This window comes from Hypanus sabinus, chromosome 22, assembly GCF_030144855.1.
Source record: "Hypanus sabinus isolate sHypSab1 chromosome 22, sHypSab1.hap1, whole genome shotgun sequence".
Taxonomy (NCBI): Eukaryota; Metazoa; Chordata; class Chondrichthyes; order Myliobatiformes; family Dasyatidae; genus Hypanus; species Hypanus sabinus.
In genome coordinates, this window is record NC_082727.1 from 12,020,083 (window position 1) to 12,041,119 (window position 21,037).

General features: G+C 40.5%; 1 protein-coding gene across 2 annotated transcripts in view; it reads right to left on the reverse strand.

Moving 5' to 3' along the window:
* Nucleotides 1-7,101: 7,101 nt before the first annotated feature.
* Nucleotides 7,102-21,037, reverse strand: part of cnnm2a (cyclin and CBS domain divalent metal cation transport mediator 2a) — a 164,777-nt gene continuing 150,841 nt past the window's right edge. For both annotated transcript variants that reach the window (XM_059947058.1, XM_059947056.1), the window contains 2 exons: nucleotides 13,523-13,701; nucleotides 7,102-8,685 (listed from right to left, as the gene is read on the reverse strand). In XM_059947058.1, coding sequence (XP_059803041.1) covers nucleotides 8,479-8,685; nucleotides 13,523-13,701 — 386 coding nt within the window. In that variant the 3' untranslated portion in view covers nucleotides 7,102-8,478. The remainder of the gene's footprint in view (nucleotides 8,686-13,522; nucleotides 13,702-21,037) is intronic.

Sequence of the window (21,037 nt, forward strand, 5' to 3'; positions counted from 1 at the left end):
TGACTGTGTGTGTGTGTATAATCATTGGCCATCTTTGTCAAGGTTTCAGTTCACACTTAATTGTTTTAGGGGACAACATGGGGAGTTGGGGTCAGGTTAGAATTTAAGGGTCAGAAATGTGGGGGGGGGGGGGGGGGGGGGAGTCCAGGTCTAAGTACTCCTTGGGTCAAAGGCTAGTGATCCCCGTGGATGGATGTCGGTGAGGATGCGGGCTGGTGACCACTCCCCACAAACTAACAGGTCCGAAGACTGGAGGTCTTTGTAGGGGAAGGCACAACAACTGATGAATCCTTATGTCAGCCAGTCCAGAGTGTGAGGCCTAGAGTTCAGGGCCTGTCCTGTAGTTGATACTGAAAGTCGATGATGAAGTCAGCAAGTTGGGTAACAGAAGCCTTAAGGTCTTAGCCCTGGGTCTGCGATTTTGTGAGTCCAATGGGGAAGTCAAAGGCCCAATGCTTGTGAGGCAGGTGGAGGTAAACTAGGCAGGTGGAGGTAAACTGGTCAGGTGTTGGAGGTAGGGATGTGTGTTTCTGTGAAGGTGGATGGGTGGGTAGTAGAGAAGAAAGGGCTTTGTTACTGTTGATGCTTGTGTTGTTTTGCTGAACACTGGGCATGCTATATTGGTGCTGGAATGTGTGGCAACACTTATGGCCTGTCCCCAACACATCTTTGGAGTGTATTGTTTGTTAACACAAAAGATTCATTTCACTGTATGTGATAAATCTGAAATCATCTGACATAAGGGCGGTTGAAGATCAAGATCTTGTATTTATGGTTTACCAGGCAACAATGATCTTCTTTCCCCTCTAGGTTTGGGTTATCTGTAGCAAATGCCCTAAAGCACTTAAGAGATATTACTAACATCTGTCTTTGCAAAATCCACTGGTGCATTGGGTAATCCAGTGTCCTTCCCAGACCAACATTAATGATTAATTACATTCATTTCACATCAATCTCCAGGCCAATTTTTTGCATTTTTAATACATGCTTCTAGAGAAAAACCTAGTTGAGCTCCCTTTACAATGACCCATTGAACATCAGGGCAGGAGGAAAAGGGTTTAAATACATAAAGCTCTTGTGAGACTGTCCCATAAAACATCTGCATGGGAGGTCCAACAACAGGCAAAAGAATATAGCCTACTGACCATTAAAACAGTATGGGCAAGAAGTCAAGCTAAAGGCAGAAACTTTGGGCATGTGATAAAACACTGGAGGACACACTACAGTGCAGTACAGGCCCTTCAGCCCACAATGTGCTGACCTTTTAATCTGTTGTAAGATCAGTATAACTTCCCTCCCAAATAACCCTCCATTGTTCTATCATCAATGTGCCTATCTGAGTCTCTTAAATATTGCTAACATATCCTTCTCTACCACCACCCCTGGTAACACATTCCATTCGCCCCACCACTCTCTTTGTGAAAAAAAAACTACCTTTGACATCTCCCCCTATATTTATATCACTTTAAAATTATGCTCCCTTGTATTAGCCATTTCTCCCGTTCTATCAAGTACCCTCTTACTCTCTTTCACTCAAGCTCAATTTACCCTCATAAGACATTAGATTCATGTTCTCCAATCCAGGCAGCATCCTAATAAATCTCAGCATTCTCTCTAAAACTTCCACATCTTTCCTATAACGAAGCAACCAGAACTGAATACAATAATAATCTGCAAGAGAGGCAGCAAGTGACTGGTTAATGTGACTGAGTAGATAAGTGCAAAATGAGCTTACTGTTAAAAGATGGAAAGAGAGAACAGAGAGAAATGGCACAGTTCTAATGACTTCAATAGAGGGATTTGAGTGCCTCCATCTTCACCGGTTTCATTCTATTTTCTGTTATCTGATCAAAAGACAATACCATTTTGCTACCCCAGTTCCACATGCACTAATCTTGTTCTCCTGCCGTTTGATGCTTTACTGAAAATCTAAATACAACACATTCATTGGTTCTCCCTCATCCACTTTACTAAATATATCCTCAAAGAATTCCAACATTCCCTCCATTCCATTACTGCAATGATTTGGTGTTAAGTTTCAGTCTGATTTCACACTGAGCAGCACTGTGCAAAGTGTTCAATCTGCAGTCTTGCTCCACGTGGTAGACTCATTGTGCAAACAATGGCATTTACTATATTGAATCCACACTTCTGCAAAACATTGTGCAGGGGTTTCCAACCTTTTTTATGCCATGGATCAATACCACTAAGCAAAGGGTCTGTGGCTCCCAGGTTGGGAACTCCTGGTAGGGGCCTGATTTTTACCTTACTAGGGAATACAGTGATATTCATTGCACTAATTGATTCCATAATGGGGTACAAACTGGCAAAGGAACGTACATCATGTAGTGCAATTCCATACTTGTTCTTTTGTGTTAACACACTACTAGAATATTAGACCATAAAATACATGAACATAATTAGGCCATTTGGCTGTTGAGTCAGCTCTATAATTTCATCATGGCTGATTTATCAGTCCCAATCTTCTGCCTTCTCCCTTCATGCTCTGACTACTCAAGAATCTATCTACCTCTGCCTTAAATATACTCAATGACTTCGCCTCCACAGCCACCTGTGGCAACAAATTCCACCGATTCACTACACCCTGGCTGAAGAAATTCCTCATCTCCATTCTAAGAGGGCACCCCTCTATTCTGAGGCTGTGTCCACTAGTCTTAAACACCACAACCCTAGGAAAAATCCTCTCCATATCCACTCTATTGAGGCCTTTCAACATCTGCTGGGTTTCAATGAGGTCACCCCTCATTCTTCTGAATTCCAGTGAGTAGAGGCCCAGAGCCATGAAACTACTCTTTATATAACAAGCCTTTCAATCCTGGAATCATTTTCATGAACCTTTGAACCCTCTCCAATGTCAGCACATCCTTTCTAAGGGGCTCAAAACTGTTCATAGTACTCCAGGTGAGGCCTCACCAGTGCTTCATATAGCCTCAACATTATATCCTTGTTTTTATATTCCTCTTGAAATGAATACTAACATCACATTTGCCTTACTTACCACCAACTCAACCTGTAAAATAACCTATAAGGAATCCCAAGACCCTTTGCACCTCAGAATTTTGAATTTTCTCTCCACTTAGAAAAGTCAATGCTTTTATATCTTCTACCAAAGTGCACACTTGTATGAGCATACAAGTACGATTTTGCAAATGCAGAATACTTATTCAGCTTGTCCACCATATCCTTGTCCTCCATTACTACCTCTCCAGCGGTCTGATATCTACTCTTGCCTCTTTTACACTTTATGTATTTGAAAAAACTTTTGATATCCTTCTTTACTGCTATTGGCTAGCTTAACTTTGTATTCCATCTTTTCTTCAGGACTTTCCCAACACCATATTCCATCTGCCACTTCTTTGCCCATTCTCCTAATATGTTTAAGACTTTCTGTAGACTACTTCCTCAGAACTGCCTGCTACTCCACCTATAACACAAAGCCACCAATTCCATCATCCTAGTCATTGACTTGAAAAAGAAGCCGTCTCAATACAGACCCTCGTGGGACACTACTCACCAGCAGTCAATCAGAAAATGTTCCCTTTATTCCCACACTTTGCCTCCTGCTAATCAGCCATTGCTTTATCCATGCTAGAATCTTCCCTGCAATACCACGGGCTCATAACTTGTTAAGCAGTCTCATGTGTGGGACCTTGTCATAGGCCTTCTGAAAATCCAAAAACACGACATTCACTGGTTCTCCTTTGTCTATCTTGCTTCTTTCTTCAAAGAAATCCACCAGATTTGTCAGGCAATATTTTTCTCTTGAGGAAACCATGCTGACTACAGCCTATTTTATTATGTGCCCCTTAATAACCCAAAAGCACATCCTTAACAATCAGCTCAAACATCTTCCCAACCATCGAGGTCAGACTAATTGGCCTACAATTTCCTTTCTTCCACCTCTCTCCCTTCTTGAAGAGTGGAGTGATAATTGCAATTTCCCATTCCTCCAGACCCATGCCGGAATCTAGTGATTCTTGAAAGATCATTACCAATGCCTCCACAATCTCTTCAGCCACATCCGTGGTGGTCTAACTGACTCATCCACTTCAGACCTTTCAGTCTCCCAAGAACCTTCTCCATATTAATGCAACTTTACACACTTCTGCCACCCAACACTCTCAAACTTTTGGCTTACAGTTAGTTTCTTCCACAGTAAAAACTGATGCAAAATTCTGTTCAGCTTGTCCACCATTCCCTTGTCCCTCATTACTACATCTTCAGCAGTCCAATTATCTACTCTCGCCTCTCTTTACCCGCTATGTATTTGAAGAGATTTTTGATATCCTTCTTTAATGCTATTTGCTAGCTTGTCTTCATATTTCATCTTTTCTTCATGACATTTTTAGTCTCAATCTTCTAACTTTCCACTAATTTTTGTTCTATTACATGCCCGCTCTTTGGCTTTGATTTCTTGTTGGCCACAATTGTATCATTTTGCCTTTAGCATACATCTTCCTCTTTGGGATAAATATTCTGCACCTTCCAAATTGCTTCCACAAATTCCAGCCATTGTTGCTCTGTCGTCATCCCTACCAGAGTTCTTTTCCAATCAATTTTAGCCAGCTCCTTGCTCATTCTTCTGTAATTTCCTATCTATTTATTCATTTACAGGATGTGGGCATCTCCAGCTAAGCCAGCATTTATTGCCCCATTCCTAGTTGCCCTTGAGAAGGCGGTGATGAGCTGCCATCTTCAACCGCTGCTGTCGCTGAGGTGTAGGGACACCCATAGTGCTGCTAGGGAAGAAATTCCACAATTTTGACCCTTCGCCAAAGAGGGATCGGCAAAATGTTTCCAAGTCAGGATGGTGAGTGACTTGGAGGGGGATTACCACGTGGTGGTGTTCCCAGGTATCTGCTGTTCTCGTCCTTCTAGATAGTAGTGGTCATGGGTATGGAAGTCCATTATAACATTGATACATCTGATTTAGCTTTTCCTTCTCAAATTGCAGGGTGAGTTCTGTCATATTATGATCACTCTCCCCCCCCCCCCCCCCCAAGCATTCCTTTATCTCTGGTTCATTGCACAACACCCAATCCAGAATAGCAACCACAAGCTGCTCTAAAAAGCCATCTCTTTAGGCATTCAGGAATTTTCCCTCTTAGGATCCAGCACCAACCTGATTTTCCCAATCTACCTGCATATTGACATCTCCCATGACTATTGTAACATTTCCCTTATGGCATACTTTATCTCCCATTGTAATTTGTAGACCACATCTTTACTACTGCTTGGGGGTCTGTATATAATTCTCATCAGGGTTTTCTTACCCTTGTAGTCCCTTAGCTTTTCCCACAATGATTCAACACTTCTGACCCTATGGCACCTTTCTAATGATTTAACTTTTTATCTTCAGAGCCATGCCACCCGCTTTGCCTTCCTGTCTGTCTTTTGATACAATGTGTATCCTTGGACGTTAAGCTCCCAGCTATAATCTTCCTTCAGCCACAATTCAGTGATCTCCATGTTGTACCTCCCAATCTGTAACTGTGCTACAAGTTCATCTACCTTATTCCACATACTGCACACATTCAAATATAACACCTTCAAGTCCTTTATTCACCCTTTTTGATTTGCCCACCTGCGACTCATCCTGCTGTGATTGAGTCTCTCAAAATACTCAAGTATTTTGTTTCACAGTTCAATACAAAATGCTACAATGTTTTCCCTTGTTCTGGGTATGTTTAAAAATTTACAGAAGTGCAGAGTTTGATTTGTAATTTTACACTCTGGAGATTAGTACAGGTTTTCAATCATTCCACAGTGATTATGCAGTAAAAACATTACATGTGTGACCACATGAGGTACCATGTGGGGAGGATGGGTGTAGGTTGGGGAGCTTGATATTTTGTACAAACTTTACCCCTCATCTTTCTTGGCAATGAAGATTTTAAAATCATTGTTTAATCAATACTGTGTACAGTTGCAATCTGTTATAGTCATGGGGCACTTCTGTACATATTTTCATTCAACCACTCTGTGAAGACAATACTCAATCCCACAACATAGAATCTGACTGAAAACCACTTTGATTCTAAATCTCTTGAACTTTCCATCATTCAGATCAATAGCATTGAAATATTTCACAGTAGTTGTCAGGTGCAAACACAGGACAGAGCAGAGGTCTCAGATCTGCCTCTTGTGCACAGCAATAATTCTAATAATGATGATTCTACTGGATCAGCACCATTCATTCCTTGGTTACAGGACTTGCAACATATGGGGGACAGGAAGAGAGAGAGCACTGGCAGGGGTGGAGCCATGTCATAGCTGTGGCTACTCCACCTCCTTTCAACTGCACTCTGCTTCAACACATCATACACCCACACACACTTAAGCAATATAGGACCATGCTTATGGAATTCATTACCACAGACATCAGTGGAGGCCAAGTCAATGGGTATATTTAAAGCAGAGGTTGACAGGTTCTTGATTAGTAAGGGTGTTAAATGTCACAGGAGAATGGGGTTCAGAGATGGAATAGCAGACACAATCGGCCAAATGGCTTAATTCTGCTCCCACGTCTTGTTGTCTAAGCCACTCAACCCCTTCTGCTTTCTTTGGATTGCAGTGTGATCACCACTGATCACTAACTTCACACTACTTCCCATGACTCCTTTATTGTGACTCTTCCTGTGCGTACATTCCATGACCATTCTACACCTCCTATCTGCCGCTTGTAGCAAGGGAAGATCGTCATCGACAGTTGAATGGTGTTCCAGACAAACTGGATAGCTCCTGGATAAAAGAAACAGAGTGCACCTGAAATTTAAGAGAAGAATTAGTTGCACCTAGCACACCTCACTCATCTATATAGGTGTCTTTACCTGTGAGTTGTATATAATACACCAAAGGTCCCGTTTTCAAGCATCCCCAATGAACAGAGTCTTTGGTCCATTCTCATCCACTTACAAGTTTTCCAGAGTCGGCTGGCTTTGATTATGTACGGTTAAGGAAATGAGGGGTGAATACTGGCAGAATGGATTTAAAGAAGCGTCAATACTCCTTTGTTTACCTGCTATCCTAGATGAAAAACTGCTTGTTCCTAAGCATATCCTGATAATAATTCAGTGCCCATTTAATTATGAATCATTTCTTTATTAAAGTTATTCACTTTTGAAGTATAAAATGAGAAACTCCATTAACCAACTCCAGGCCAAGTTAATCGTTTTCCATTTCCATAATTAGCCCCATTAATGATTGCACAGGTTGTACCTGCTCTAAGGAAACCGAGACAGAGAGAGTGAAGAGGCACTCAATATGAAAAAACAAAACCGTAATGCATACTGAACTGAGAAATAACACAAAGGACAAAGTGGAATGAAAAATCATTTAGAATAAAACCATTTTAACCAAATGGAATGATAGAATCAGAATAAACAAAACAATGAAATCACAAAATATACAAATAAATCATATACAAAATAAATAGTCTGTAATCTACAAAGTCTTTACCATTGTTAATTATAAATGTCATTTAACTGACAATTTTATGAAACTTACACTTCATCCATAGATTTTTTGTGCTTAATATATACATAGTTATGAATACTGTAGTCAGAATACTTCACCTCAGAGTCAGTTTTGTACAATATAATACAAACTGCAATTTACTTGCAAATTTGATTGATTAAACAATATGTAATGATAGTCTATCTGCCATAAGAACACTTACAGTTACAGCCTTGTTTCTCAATTGTGAAAAACCCTTTTTTTTTTACATTCGTCCATTGGTGGATTTGGCATATTTACCTGCTATGTAGACATGACTATATCTTCCAAAGGAATTCTAGAGTCCATATATATTGGAGTGTTATTCACAGTTTGCATACAAGTGTTGAAATCAATTAAGTCAATGATGTTTTGTGCAAATGTGGAATCAAGTTTCCATTTTCAAGTTACAATTTAAATGCCCAGCAACCCCAACTCTTTTGGGATAGAATATGCAGTAACATCCCATTTAATGCAACGGATGTTTAAAATGTCAAACACCTACTAAATTAAGCTGGAGAAATGGAAGCATTTTCAAAATTCCGAACATTCACCTTCAATGACCATCATAAATCACACGCCATAATTTAAAACAAATTTTAGTCTCACACTTAATCTCAATGGGTCGTCATTTAAAAAAATACACATTTCTCTTCCCAGCCAGAATGTGGTGCTTTATACTACTTTCCAACATTTACCATTCTCCTTTTGTGCAAGGAAAATCAAAAGAAAACATGAAAATAAAGAAGGATAACAAGCCACCAGTGTGCAGAGGATCTGTCTGAATCTTGGCAGTTGTTTATAGTGTTCAACTCAACCACCTCTGTCATTCTTCGTTCACCTTCTTGTGCCGAGGCACATCTCTTTGGTCTCATGACAGTGGACATGTGTGCTTGCATGTGCCTGCATACACAACACAGCAGTTCTCCGAACAGTAAGCTAGTGAGCAGCTCTGTCACTATGCTATATTTTGCCTTCATTGTGCATGCTATGATTTGACTTGTGAGTCACACAATTCTGCTCATTGAGTAGATTTGCTGTTTCATCAGGTAAGTGATCATGCATCTCATTTAAAGTCAATTCAATCTTAGTGTTTTCACTGTCTGACGACTGTGGAGTTTTATCCATGATGGATGCCATCAGGGCATTCTGATAATGCTGTCTTGTAATCTATAAATTGGAAAAAAAGCAAAGTAGATCTGAATATGTGTTTAAATACATACAATCTATTTATATTTTGAAGATACCTTTCCTCACTTAAAAACATACCCGAAGATATTTCACTAATTGTCAGCAAAATTATAACTTTCATCTGTTGAGTCTTGTTTAAAAATGAATGCCCTAAGATTAAAATTGTGCATGAACAGGCTTAAACGATACAAAGTATAAACCAGGTGTTAAGAAAAAAAATCAAATGCACATTTAAGTTACACAGGAGACAATTATAATATCACTCAGGGCTTGAAGAACTTATTATGTGAATAGAGATTATTCCAATCCCAGGGAAACATTAAAAGTAATCTACATATTTGCTTCATATTTTAAAGTACTTTTACTTCCTTGCAGCTTTGATCAAAATTACAATGGTATGGAGTACCAACATTTCATAATAGTTGATCACAGCAATTGTAAGTCTAAACTTAAACATTCTGATTTGAATTTGAGAAGTTGCTTAAGACATTAAAATTACCAGTCATGGAGATAAAGGGTTACAAACAGCAGATATCTGCAGATACTGGAAATCCAAAGCAACACACCGAAGAGAAGGTGGAGGGATTTCCCGGAGGCCATCCATTTCAATTCTATTTCTCATTCCGACATGTCAATACATGGTCTCCTGTATTGCTAGGATGAAGACGCACTCAGGCTGGAGAAGGAACATCTTATATTCCATCTGGGAACCCTCCAACCTGATGGCATGAACATTGATTTCTACAGCTTCCAGTAATGGCCCCATTTCACCATTTCCCATCCACTTTTTTCTCACCTTATCTCCTTGCCTGCCCATCCCCTCCCTCTGGTGCTCCTCCCCCTTCCCTTCTGTCTTCTGTCTTCTCCTATCAGATTCCCCTTTCTCCAACCTCAACTTCTCAGCTCTTTACTTCAACTCCTCCCCCCTCTCCTAGTTTCATCTATCACCTGCCACCTTGTACTTCTCCCGTCCCTCCCTCCCTCACCTTCTTATTCTGAACCTTCTCCCCCTCCTTTACAGTCCTGATGAAGAGTCTTGGCCTGAAGAGCTGATAGTTCACTCTTTTCCATAGATGCTGCCTGGACTGCTGAGTTCCTACAGCATTTTGTGTGTGTTGGAACAGAGATAAAGGGATTCAGCCATTTAACCTTCAAAATGTCTGAAGACCATCCTTTAAAAAAAATTGCTACAGCAGTTCATTGTTTGAGAAATGCCAGAAAAATAGTCTCTCCTTAAATGCTTCCACAATTGATTTGAATAGAATGGTGAAAAAACATCAACCTTTGTTTGGTGCCTTATTTTTGTGCATTAGATTTTGTAAATCTCTAAGACGACTGATTTAAGAGTTCAATGAAGGCTTCATGGGTCTTACAAGAGTTTTGGTCTCTAAAAGCAGATGTTGGATCTGATCAGCCTATGTAACTGTGTGACAGAGGCATAAACCGAGTTCAAACAGACTGTTCACTTTATCAGATAAACAATAAAGAACTGAGCAACTAGTTGGAGGAAAGCACACACAAGAGAAAATCTGCAGGTGCTGGAAATTCGAGCAACACACACAAAATACTGGAGGAACACAGCAAGTTAGGCACCTATGGAAAAAAGTATAGTCGATGTTTCAGGCCGAGACGCTTCTGCAGGACTGGAGGAAAAAACCTGAGGAGTAGATTTAAACGGAAGTGGAGGGGAGAGAGAAACACCAGGTAATAGGTGAAACCTGGATGGGGAAGGATCAAGCAAAGAGCTGGGAAGTTGATTGGTGAAAGAGACAGAAGGCCATGGAAGAAAGAAAAAGGGGGGAGGAGCACCAGAGGGAGGCGATGGGTGGGCAAAGAGATAAGGCCAAGAGAGGGAAAAGGGAAAGGAAATAGTAAGGGGGTGAGGTGGGAGGCATTACCAGAAGTTTGAGAAATTGATGTTCAAACCAAGGTTGGAGGCTACCCAAACAGAATATAAGGTGTTGATTCTCCAAGCTAAGTGTGCCCTTATCAGGACAGAAAAGGAGGCCATGGTTGGACATATCGGAATGGGCATGGGAAGTGGAATTAAAATGGACGGCCACTGGGAGATTCCACTTGTTCAGCAGACGGACCATAGATGCTCGGCGAAGTGGTCTCCCAATCTATGTTGGGTCTCACCGATATACAGGAGCACCGGGAGCACCAAACACAGAAAACAACCCTAACAGACTCACAGGTGAAGTATCACCTCACTTGGAAGGACTATTTTGGTCCCCGAATGGTAGTGAGGGAGATGGTGTAGGGGCAGGTGTAGCACTCGTTCCGCTTGCAAGGGTAAGTGCCAGGAGGGAGATCAGTGGTGACAAGGGAGTTGCATAGGGAGTGATCCCTGTGGAAAGCAGAAAATGAGGGGGTTGAAGGAAGAGAGAAGATGTGCGTGGTGGTGGGATCCAGTTGGAGATGGCAGAAGTTTTGGAGCATTATGTGCTTGATGTGGAGGCTGGTGGGGTGGTAGGTGAGGACAAAAGGATCCCTATCCCTGGGAGGGTGGTGGGAAGATGGGGTAAGAACAGAAGTGCATGAAATGGATACAGTTCAGATACTGTACAGATACAGAAGAGATACAGTACAGGGCAGCGTTGATGGTAGAGGAAGGGAAGCCCCTTTCTTTGAAAAAGGAGGACATCTCCTTCATTCTAGAATGAAAAGCCTCATCCTGAGAGCAGATGTGGCGGAGACAGAGGAATTGAGAGAAGGGGGTGGTGTTTTTACAGGTAGCAGGGTGGGACGAGGTATAGTCGAAGTAGCTGTGAGAGTCCATGGGTTTGTAATAGACGTTGGTGGATAAGCTATCTCCAGAGAGAGAGAGAGAGAGAGTGAGATCGAGAAAGTGAAGGGAGGAGTCAGAAATGGATCTGGTGAATTTGAGGGCAGGGTGGAAGATGGAAGCAAAGTGAGTGAAGTCGACGAGTTCAGCACAGGATGAGGAAGCAGCACCAATGCAGTCATTAACGTAGTGTAGGAAAAGTGCAGGTTGGTCACCAGCATAGGCTTGGAGTCAACAAACAGGCAAGCAGGCACCTATGCAAGTGCCCTTGGTTACCTCTTTTGTTGAAGGAAGTGGGAGGCGTCAAAGGAGAAATTATTGGAGTGAGGGAGGACAAGTTCCACTAGGTGGAGGAGGGGAACTGGTTAGGTTTGGTGCCCAGAAAAAAAAACTGAAGACCTTTGAGGCCTTCCTGGTGGGAGATGGAGGTGTATAGGGACCAGTCATCGATAGTAAAAATGAGATATTGTGGGCCAGGGAACTTGAAATCCTTGAAAAGATCAAGAGTGTGTGAAGTGTCATGGATGTAGGTAGGAAGGGACTGAACGAGGGGGATAAAACAAAGTTGAGGTATGCTGATATGTGTTCAGTGGGGCAGGAACAAGCTGGACAAACGGGTTTGTGGATCTTGGGTAGGAGGTAGAAATGGAAGGTGCACTGTATGGGAGCTATGAAGTTGATGGTAGTGGATGGGAGATCCCTGAGTCAATAAGGTATGGGTGACAATGGCCTGGTGTTCCTTAGTGTGGTCCTGTTCAAGGGGGAAGAAAGAGGAAGTGTCTGGAAGATGGCACCAGCCTCAGCAAGGCAGAGGTCAGTACGCTAGACTACTACAGCACCTCCCTTCCTCCCTTATCTGCAGGTTTGATGATGAGATAGGATGAGATAGGAGTGGAGAGCCAAGTGTTTGGAAGGAGTGAGGTTAAAATAGGGGAGAGGAGTGTTAAAGTCTAAACGGTTAATGTCCCATTGGCAGTTGGCAATGAAAGGGTCCAGAGCAGGCAGAAGACCAGGGCTGGGTATCCAGAAAGAGGAGGAAGTTTGAAGATGGGAAGAAGGGGTTTTCAGTGTGGGGTGGGGAGTCCTTTCCAAAGAAATTGGCTTGGAGATGGAGGTTGCAGAAGAGGAGCTCAATATCATGGTGGGCGCGGAACTCACTGAGGTTTGGGTACAGGGGGACAAAGGTGAGGCTCTTACTGAGGACAGAACATTCTGCCTCAGAGAGGGGAAGGTTGAAGGAAATGGTGAAAACCCGGCACAGATGAGAGCTGGGATTGGAGCAGGCAAGGGGGCTGGCATTGTCTAAGAGGAAGGGTTAGGGAGGGGGGAGGGGTTCAGGGATGGTGGGGCAAGAGGAAGATGGAGTCTCCGAGGCCTCAAGAGCTGGTGGTGGGACTTAAGAGATATGGGATTGCTGAGTGGCAATGGGGGGAGGGGAGATGGAAGTTCCAGTGGCGATGCTTGAAGACCTGGCTTGGAGGTCAAGGTTGGAGTTTGATGTTGCGCAATTGGCATTTTGGAGGTGTCCGAGGTCACTGGAACCCACTTTGATAGTGGAGGAGTCTGGAATTATAATCTGTTCTGGATTGTTAGAGCCGCTGAGGTCAGCAGCAGAGATCACAGTCTGGAGACATCCAGGCCTGCCAGCATTGGAGTCAGCAGGTACAGCAGGTAAATAGGTAATCTTCCGATCCTTGCAAGACATGAGAAAGTCGAAGAACTGGCAACTGAAAGCATGGATCTGGTGGAGGATAAACAAGCATACAGGTTCATTTCAGCTGGTGGAGAGAGAATCCAAGAGTTGTGATAGGGACACCAAGTACCAAGTGTTTCGACCTGAAACGTCAACTGTACTTTATTTTTCGATAGATGCTGCCTGGCCTCCAGCATTTTGTGTGTTGAGGGAAGCACAACCTATTTTTGCAAAAGAAAAGTAACTTGAATTGTAAGATGCAAGAAGACCATTTGATTTTGTTACTATGCATTTTTCATAAATGACAATAAAACAATGAAAGTATGCAGCCTCACCTTTACAAATTGTAAGTCAGTCAGAGCACGCACTGAATAGTCTGGAACATACATTTGTAGCAATGAATTTAGTTGACTGTTGTTACTCCCTATCTGCGATGCTATTGAATCAATCCGATCGCCCCGGTTCAGTGAATCAGAATGGTTTAAGCCACATGTTCGAGGTGGAGAACGATTATCTAAGCAAAGAGAAAACAAGACTGAAAATTTGAAATGTCTAGCATGTTTTTGATGTATACAGTGATTTATGCTTCTGTGGGATCTTGACTTCAGCATTTCTGACCTTATGAGTAAAGTCTATAGGAATTTACTGTCAGTTTTCCCTTTAATAACAAGATTTAACGATTAAATTTATGTGCCTGTCCAAATGCTTCTTAAATGTTGCCTTTTATCTTAGAGACAGAGCAAGGTAACAGCAAGATTACACTGTCCAATTACAACCATGACCAATTAACCCGTACACCTTTGGGAACGTGAGAGGAAACCCACAGGGTACAAAACTCATTACAAGCAGCAGTAGAATTGAACCCAGGTCAATAATAGTTAGCTGGTGCTATAATAGTTAGCGGTTATAGCTTAACAATACTCTACTGCCCCACTAGGCAATTCTCTAGCCACTACCACTGTGTAAAAAAAAATCCCTCATAAATACCCTTCCCCTCTCACATTCATCTTAAACTGAACAGTATTTGTCATTTCCACTCTGGAAAAAAGATTTGACCCACTCTATCTTTGCTCTCATAATTTTATACATTTCTATCAGGACACCCCTCAACTTCCTAAGTTCCAGAAAACACAATCCAAGTTTGCCTATCCTTTCGCTGGACCTAATACTCTCTAATCATTGTAATATGGGAACAAAGTCAAAAAGGATGATGAATACAGGACTGAAGTTATTATATTTGAATGCAAGTACTATATGGAATAATGTAGATAATCTTGTAGCACAGATAGAAATTGGCAGGTACGGTCTTGTAGGCTTCAGATCATTTTTCAAGAGAGTGAACCCTTGCAGACAACAGACCTTAATGGGGTACCTGTGCCAACTAACTGCCAACCATCTCTTGTTCCTACAGCTGTAAGTTCCCATCTGACTTAAAAGAGCAACAATCAACCAAGAGCTGGGTGAGCTGCCTTAATGATCATCATCCAGTGGCACTCACGTCTATGGTGATGAAGTGCTTTGAGAGATTGATTGTGGCTAGAATCAACTCCTGCCTCAGCGAGGACCTAGACTCAACTGCAATTTGCCTACTGCCATAATAGGTCTACAGCAGGTGTGATCTCATTGGCTCACCTAGACAATACTAATACCTATGTCAGGCTGCTGTTTATTGACTACAGCTCAGCGTTTAACAATTATTCTTATAGATCTGATCAAAAAGCTCTAAAACCTGGGCCTCTATACCTCCCTCAGCATCTGGATCTTCAACTTCCTCACTGGAGACTACAGTCTATGCAGATTGGAAATAACATCTCCATCTCAGATTATCAACACAGGTACAGCACAGGAATATGTACTTAGCCCACTGCTTTACTCTCTCTAGGCATAGCTCAAATGTCATTTACAAACTTGTTGGTTTGCACTCAACATCAGTAGGACCAAAGAATTGATTGTGGACTTAAGAAAGGGTAAGATAAGGGAACACACATCAGTCTTCATAGACGGATCAGAAGTGAAAAGTGTGATCAATTTCAAGTTCCTGGGATCAACATCTCTGAGGATCTATCCTGGGCCCAACATATTGTTAGAGTTGATGGCACAATACTGGTTATATTTCATTACAAGGTTGAGGAAATTTGATACGTTTTTGATAACAATTACAGCATAGTAACAGGCCATCTCAGCCCTTCTAGTCCGTGCTGAACGCTTACTCTCACCTAATCCCATTGGCCAGCACTCAGCCCATAACCCTTCATTCCTTTCCTGTCCATATACCTATCCAATTTTACTTTAAACGACAATATCGAACCTGCCCCTACCACTTCTGCCGGAAGCTCATTCCACACAGCTACCACTCTCTAAGTAAAGAAGTTCCCCCTCGTGTTACCCCTAAACTTTTGCCCCCTAACTCTCAACTCATGTCCTCTTGTTTGAATCTCCCCTACTCTCAATGGAAAAAGCCTATCCACGTCTATCTATCCCCTCATAGTTTTAAATACCTCTATCAAGTCCCCCCTCAACTTCCTACACTCCAAAGAATAAAGACCTAACTTGTTCAACCTTTCCCTGTAACTTAGGTGCTGAAACCCAGGCAACATTCTAGTAAATCTTCTCTGTACTCTCTCTATTTTGTTGATATCTTTCCTATAATTCGGTGACCAGAACTGTACACAATACTCCAAATTCATCCTTACCAATGCCTTATACAATTTTAACATTACATCCCAACTCCTATACTCAATGCTCTGATTTATAAAGGCCAGCATACCAAAAGCTTTCTTCACCACCCTATCCACATGAGATTCCACCTTCAGGGAACTATGCATCATTATTACTAGATCACTCTGTTCTACTGCATTCTTCAATGCCCTACCATTTACCATGTATGTCCTATTTGGATTATTCCTACCAAAATGTAGCACCTCACACTTATCAGCATTAAACTCCATCTGCCATCGTTCAGCCCACTCTTCTAACTGGCCTAAATCTCTCGCCAAGCTTTGAAAACGTACTTCATTATCCACAAAACCACCTACCCTAGTATCAATTGCATAATTACTAATCCAATTTATCATCCCATCATCCAGATCATTAATGTAAATGACAAACAGCACTGGACCTAGTACAGATCCCTCACCACTAGTCACCGGCCTCCAACCTGACAAACAGTTATCCACCATTACTCTCTGGGATCTCCCATCCAACCACTGTTGAATCCATTTTACTACTTCAATATTAATACCGAACGATTGAACCTTCCTAACTAACCTTCCGTGTAGAACCTTGTCAAAGGGCTTACTGAAGTCCATATAGACAACATCCACTGCTTTACCCTCAACTTTCCTCATAACCTCTTCAAAAAATTCAGTAAGATTTGTCAAACACGACCTTCCATGCACAAATCCACGCTGACTGTTCCTAATCAGACCCTGTCTATCCAGATAATTATATATACCATCTCTAAGAATACTTTCCATTAATTTACCCACCACTGATGTCAAACTGACAGGCCTATAATTGCTAGGTTTACTCTTAGAACCCTTTTTAAACAATGGAACCACATGAACAATACGCCAATCCTCCGGCAGCATCCCCATTTCTAATGACATTTATAACATTTCTTTTTTTAAACATTTTTTTTAAATTGAATTTTCAATGATTATAGAAGAAGAAAAAGTTATCAACACTTCCCCCCTCCCCCCCAAACATATCCCTATAGAAAGAAAGAAAAAGAAAGAGAAGAAAAAAGAAAAAAAGGAAAGAATGCCTGGATATCGAAGGATCCCCATATGCTCCACGGCGTTCATAATAACTTTAGTATATATATTTATTTCTTTCCCCAAATAACCAATAGTTTTGTCTTCAGAGCATCTATATATTTAATCCTGTCTTTTGTAAATAAGGGCGCCAAATTTTCAGAAATGTTTCATATTTATCTCTTAAATTATAAGTAATTTTTTCAAGTGGAATACAGCTGAAGATTTCATTCTTCCAACGATCTATACTTAAGTATGAATCCGATTTCCAAGTAACTGCAAAAGCCTTTTTGGCTACTGCCAATGCAATTTTTATGAATTCTTTCTGATACTTATTCAGTTTGGGTTTCGGTTTTATCCCTTTGATATCACCCTTCGATATCTTTTTTGTTATTTCCAATTAAGGGCTTATTTAAGAGATAAATTGGATCGAACAATGTTATTGCCGAAACCTAGTGAAATAGAAACTTTAATTCAAAAAGGAAAAATTTAAAAAATTATCTCTTGTATGTATAATTTGATTCAAAAACAGGCAATTAAACAAGGAATTCATAAGTCAAGACAAAAATGGGAAGTTGATTTGAATATTAAAATTGAAGAAACAAGTTGGTCAAGACTATGTCTTGACAGTATGACAAATACAACAAATGTCCAGTTAAGATTAGTGCAATATAACTTTTTACATCAATTATATATTACACCACAAAAAATAAATAAATTAAACCCAAATTTCTCTGATCAATGTTTTCGATATAATCAAGAAATTGGCACTTTTTTACATTCTACTTGGTCTTGTTCCAAAATTCAACCTTATTGGACAAATTTAAGGGTTTTACTGGAACAAATTATTGGAACACAACTTGCACATAACCCAATATTATTTTTATTTATAATATTTCTGTCAGAGTTCCTGCTATTTCTACACTAACTTCCCTCAAGGTCCCAGGGAATATCCTGTCAGGACCCAGAGATTTATCCACTTTTATATTCCTTATAAGCGTCAGTACTTCCTCCTCTTTAATTGTCATAGTTTCCATAACTTCCCTACTTGTTTCCCTTACCTTACACAATTTAATATCCTTCTCCTTAGTGAATACCGAAGAAATCGTTCAAAATCTCTCCCGTCTCTTTCGGCTTCACAAATGGCTGTCCACTCTGATTCTCTAACGGGCCAGTTTTATCCTTCACTATCCTTTTGCTATTAATATAACTGTAGAAACCCTTCGGATTTATTTTCACCTTACTTGCCAAAACAACCTCATATCTTCTTTTAGCTTTTCTAATTTCTTTCTTAAGATTCTTCTTACATTCTTTATATTCCTCGAGCACCTCATTTACTCCATGCTGCCTATATTTATTGTAGATATCTCTCTTTTTCCCAACCAAGTTTCCAATATCCCTTGAAATCCATGGCTCTCTCAAACTTTTAACCTTTCCTTTCAACCTAACAGGAACATAAAGATTCTGTACCCTCAAAATTTCACCTTTAAATGACCTCCATTCCTCTATTACATCCTTCCCATAAAACAAATTGCCCCAATCCACTCCTTCTAAATCCTTTTGCATCTCCTCAAAGTTAGCCTTTCAAAGACACTCGCAAATTTCTATAGAGGTACCCTGGAGAGCATTCTAACTGGCTGCATCACAATCTAGTATGGGGCCGGGGAGCACTGCACAGGACTGAAGTACGCTGTAAAAAATTGTAAACTCAGTCAGTTCCATCATGAGCACGATCCTCTGTTGCATCCAGAACACTTTCAAGAAGCGATGGCTTAAAAAGGCAGTCTTCATCAATAAAGATCCCAATTACCCAGTAGATACCCTCTTCTCAGTGCTGCCATCAGGGAGGAGGTACAAGATCCTGAAGGCACACACTCAACAATCTTGGAACAGCTTCTTCCCCTCTGCCATCAGATTTCTGAATGGACATAGAACTCACGAACACTATCTCATTACTTTTTTTGCACTACTTATTTAACGTTACATATTATTACTGTAATTCAGTTTTTATTATGTATTGAATGTATTGTACTGAATGTATTGCTGTTACGTAATAACAGATTTCATGACAATTGCTGGTGATATTTAACCCGATTCTGATTACTGACTCTTGCTGAAAAAAGATGATAGTTGGGAGCTTAACATCCAAGGATACACACTGCATTGAAATGACAAGCATGTAGACAGAGTGGCAGAGTGACATTGTTGGTAAAAAAAATACCAAGTCCTTGGAAAAAAGTTTGGAAGATTTGCTAATCTGCCCATATTTTCAAATAAATAGAACAGTACAGCATAATATGGTCTCTTCAGCCCACAATATTGTGCCAACGTTTTAACCTATTCCCTGATCGATCTAACCCATCCTTCCTATATAACACATAAATCTCCACCTTTTTTTTCCATCCATGTGCCTATCAATCTCTAAATGTCCCTACTGTATCAAACTCTACCCCCACTTCCAGCAGCATATCCAATGCTCTCACCACACTGTGTAAAAGAAAACTACTTCTGACACCTCCCCTAAATTTTTCTCCATTCACCTTAAAAGGATGTCTTCTGCTTTTACCATTATAACCTGGGAAAATGCTGGCAGCCCACTCAGTCGATGCTCTCATATTCATATGCCTTTATCAAGTCGCCTCTGATCCTCCTCCACTCCGAAGAGAAAAACCCTATCTCGGTCAACATTTCCTCACAAAACATGTTCTCTAATCCAGGCAGCATCTTGGTAAATCTCCTTTGCACCTTCTCTAAAGTTTCCACATTCTTCCTATAATGTGGTGAAAAGAATTGAATGCAATATTCCAGGTGTGGTCTTACCAGAGTTTTACAGAGCTGTAACATTACCTTGTGGTTCATGAACTCAATTTCCTGACTAGTGAAGGCCAGCAAATCATATACCTTAACTCCATCAACTTGCACAGAAACTTTAAGGGATCTATAGACTTAAACCCCAAGAACCCTCTGCTCTTCCACAGTAATCCTATATTCTGCCTTCAAGATTAACCTTACAAAGTGAACCACTTCACACTCTACCAGACAAAACTCCATCTTCCACTTCTCAGCCCAGGACTGTATTTAATCAGTTCATGCCAGGGTGTAAACTCTTATAGCCTCCTACTCTCTCTACAACAACTCCGATCTTCATGTCATCTGCAAACCTATGAAACCACCCTTCCACTTCCACATTCAAGTCATTTATAAAAAGCATAAAGAACAGGGATCCCAGAACAGATCCTTGTGAAACATCACTAGTTATCAACAGTCAGCCAGAATGTAGTCCATAATCACTGATATCATGATCTTATAAATCAAATGTTTACTGTTTAATGAATCAGGTATCATGTTATATGAAATTAATTAGCTTAATCAGTTTATTACTTTCATGGATTATATAGATCATTTTAATTGGTTCTTTGGAATGAAATATAAAGAAAACAATTTCTGCAGATTCAATGTTGAATATATTTCACTGTTATCCATTTAAGTAGTGAAGAACGGTATTTGAAATTCATTACTGGATAATGTAGTGCATAAATGATACAACAAATGAAGGTCACCTCATATTCTTATGTTAAGTCAGGAATTTTGAAAATTTCTGGAATGTAGGTCATAACAATGCAGGACTCGTAAATTTTAGAGGTTCCATAGTTACTTGTGTATGAGGTCATGTGAAACATATCATGTGAATCTTAAACTCTTGTGTGTTATCACAAAGCACAGCATCCTGTAAGAGTATAGAGAACATAGTGCACCACCCAAAACACTAAAAAATCTTTCTGTTTTTATAGTTGGATCCAGTTAAGGAAGCTGTTTTGAGTTAAACATACACTAAAGCCATCTGTAAGTTTCAGAAACAAAACATCATCCACAATTGTTTTGAAAAACTGTTTAATGCATGATTTTCATCACTTTATCTGAATTTGTAATCTTGAAGCACAGGTTTATTGTACTGAACATTCTATGGCTCATTTTGTTTAAGCTGGATAATATAATTGTCCCCAAAAGTATTTTTTCCTCTTACACCTCTAATTGGTCCACCTCCAATAACAGCCTGTAGATATACAAGACATTCTGAACTGCTGAGTATAATCA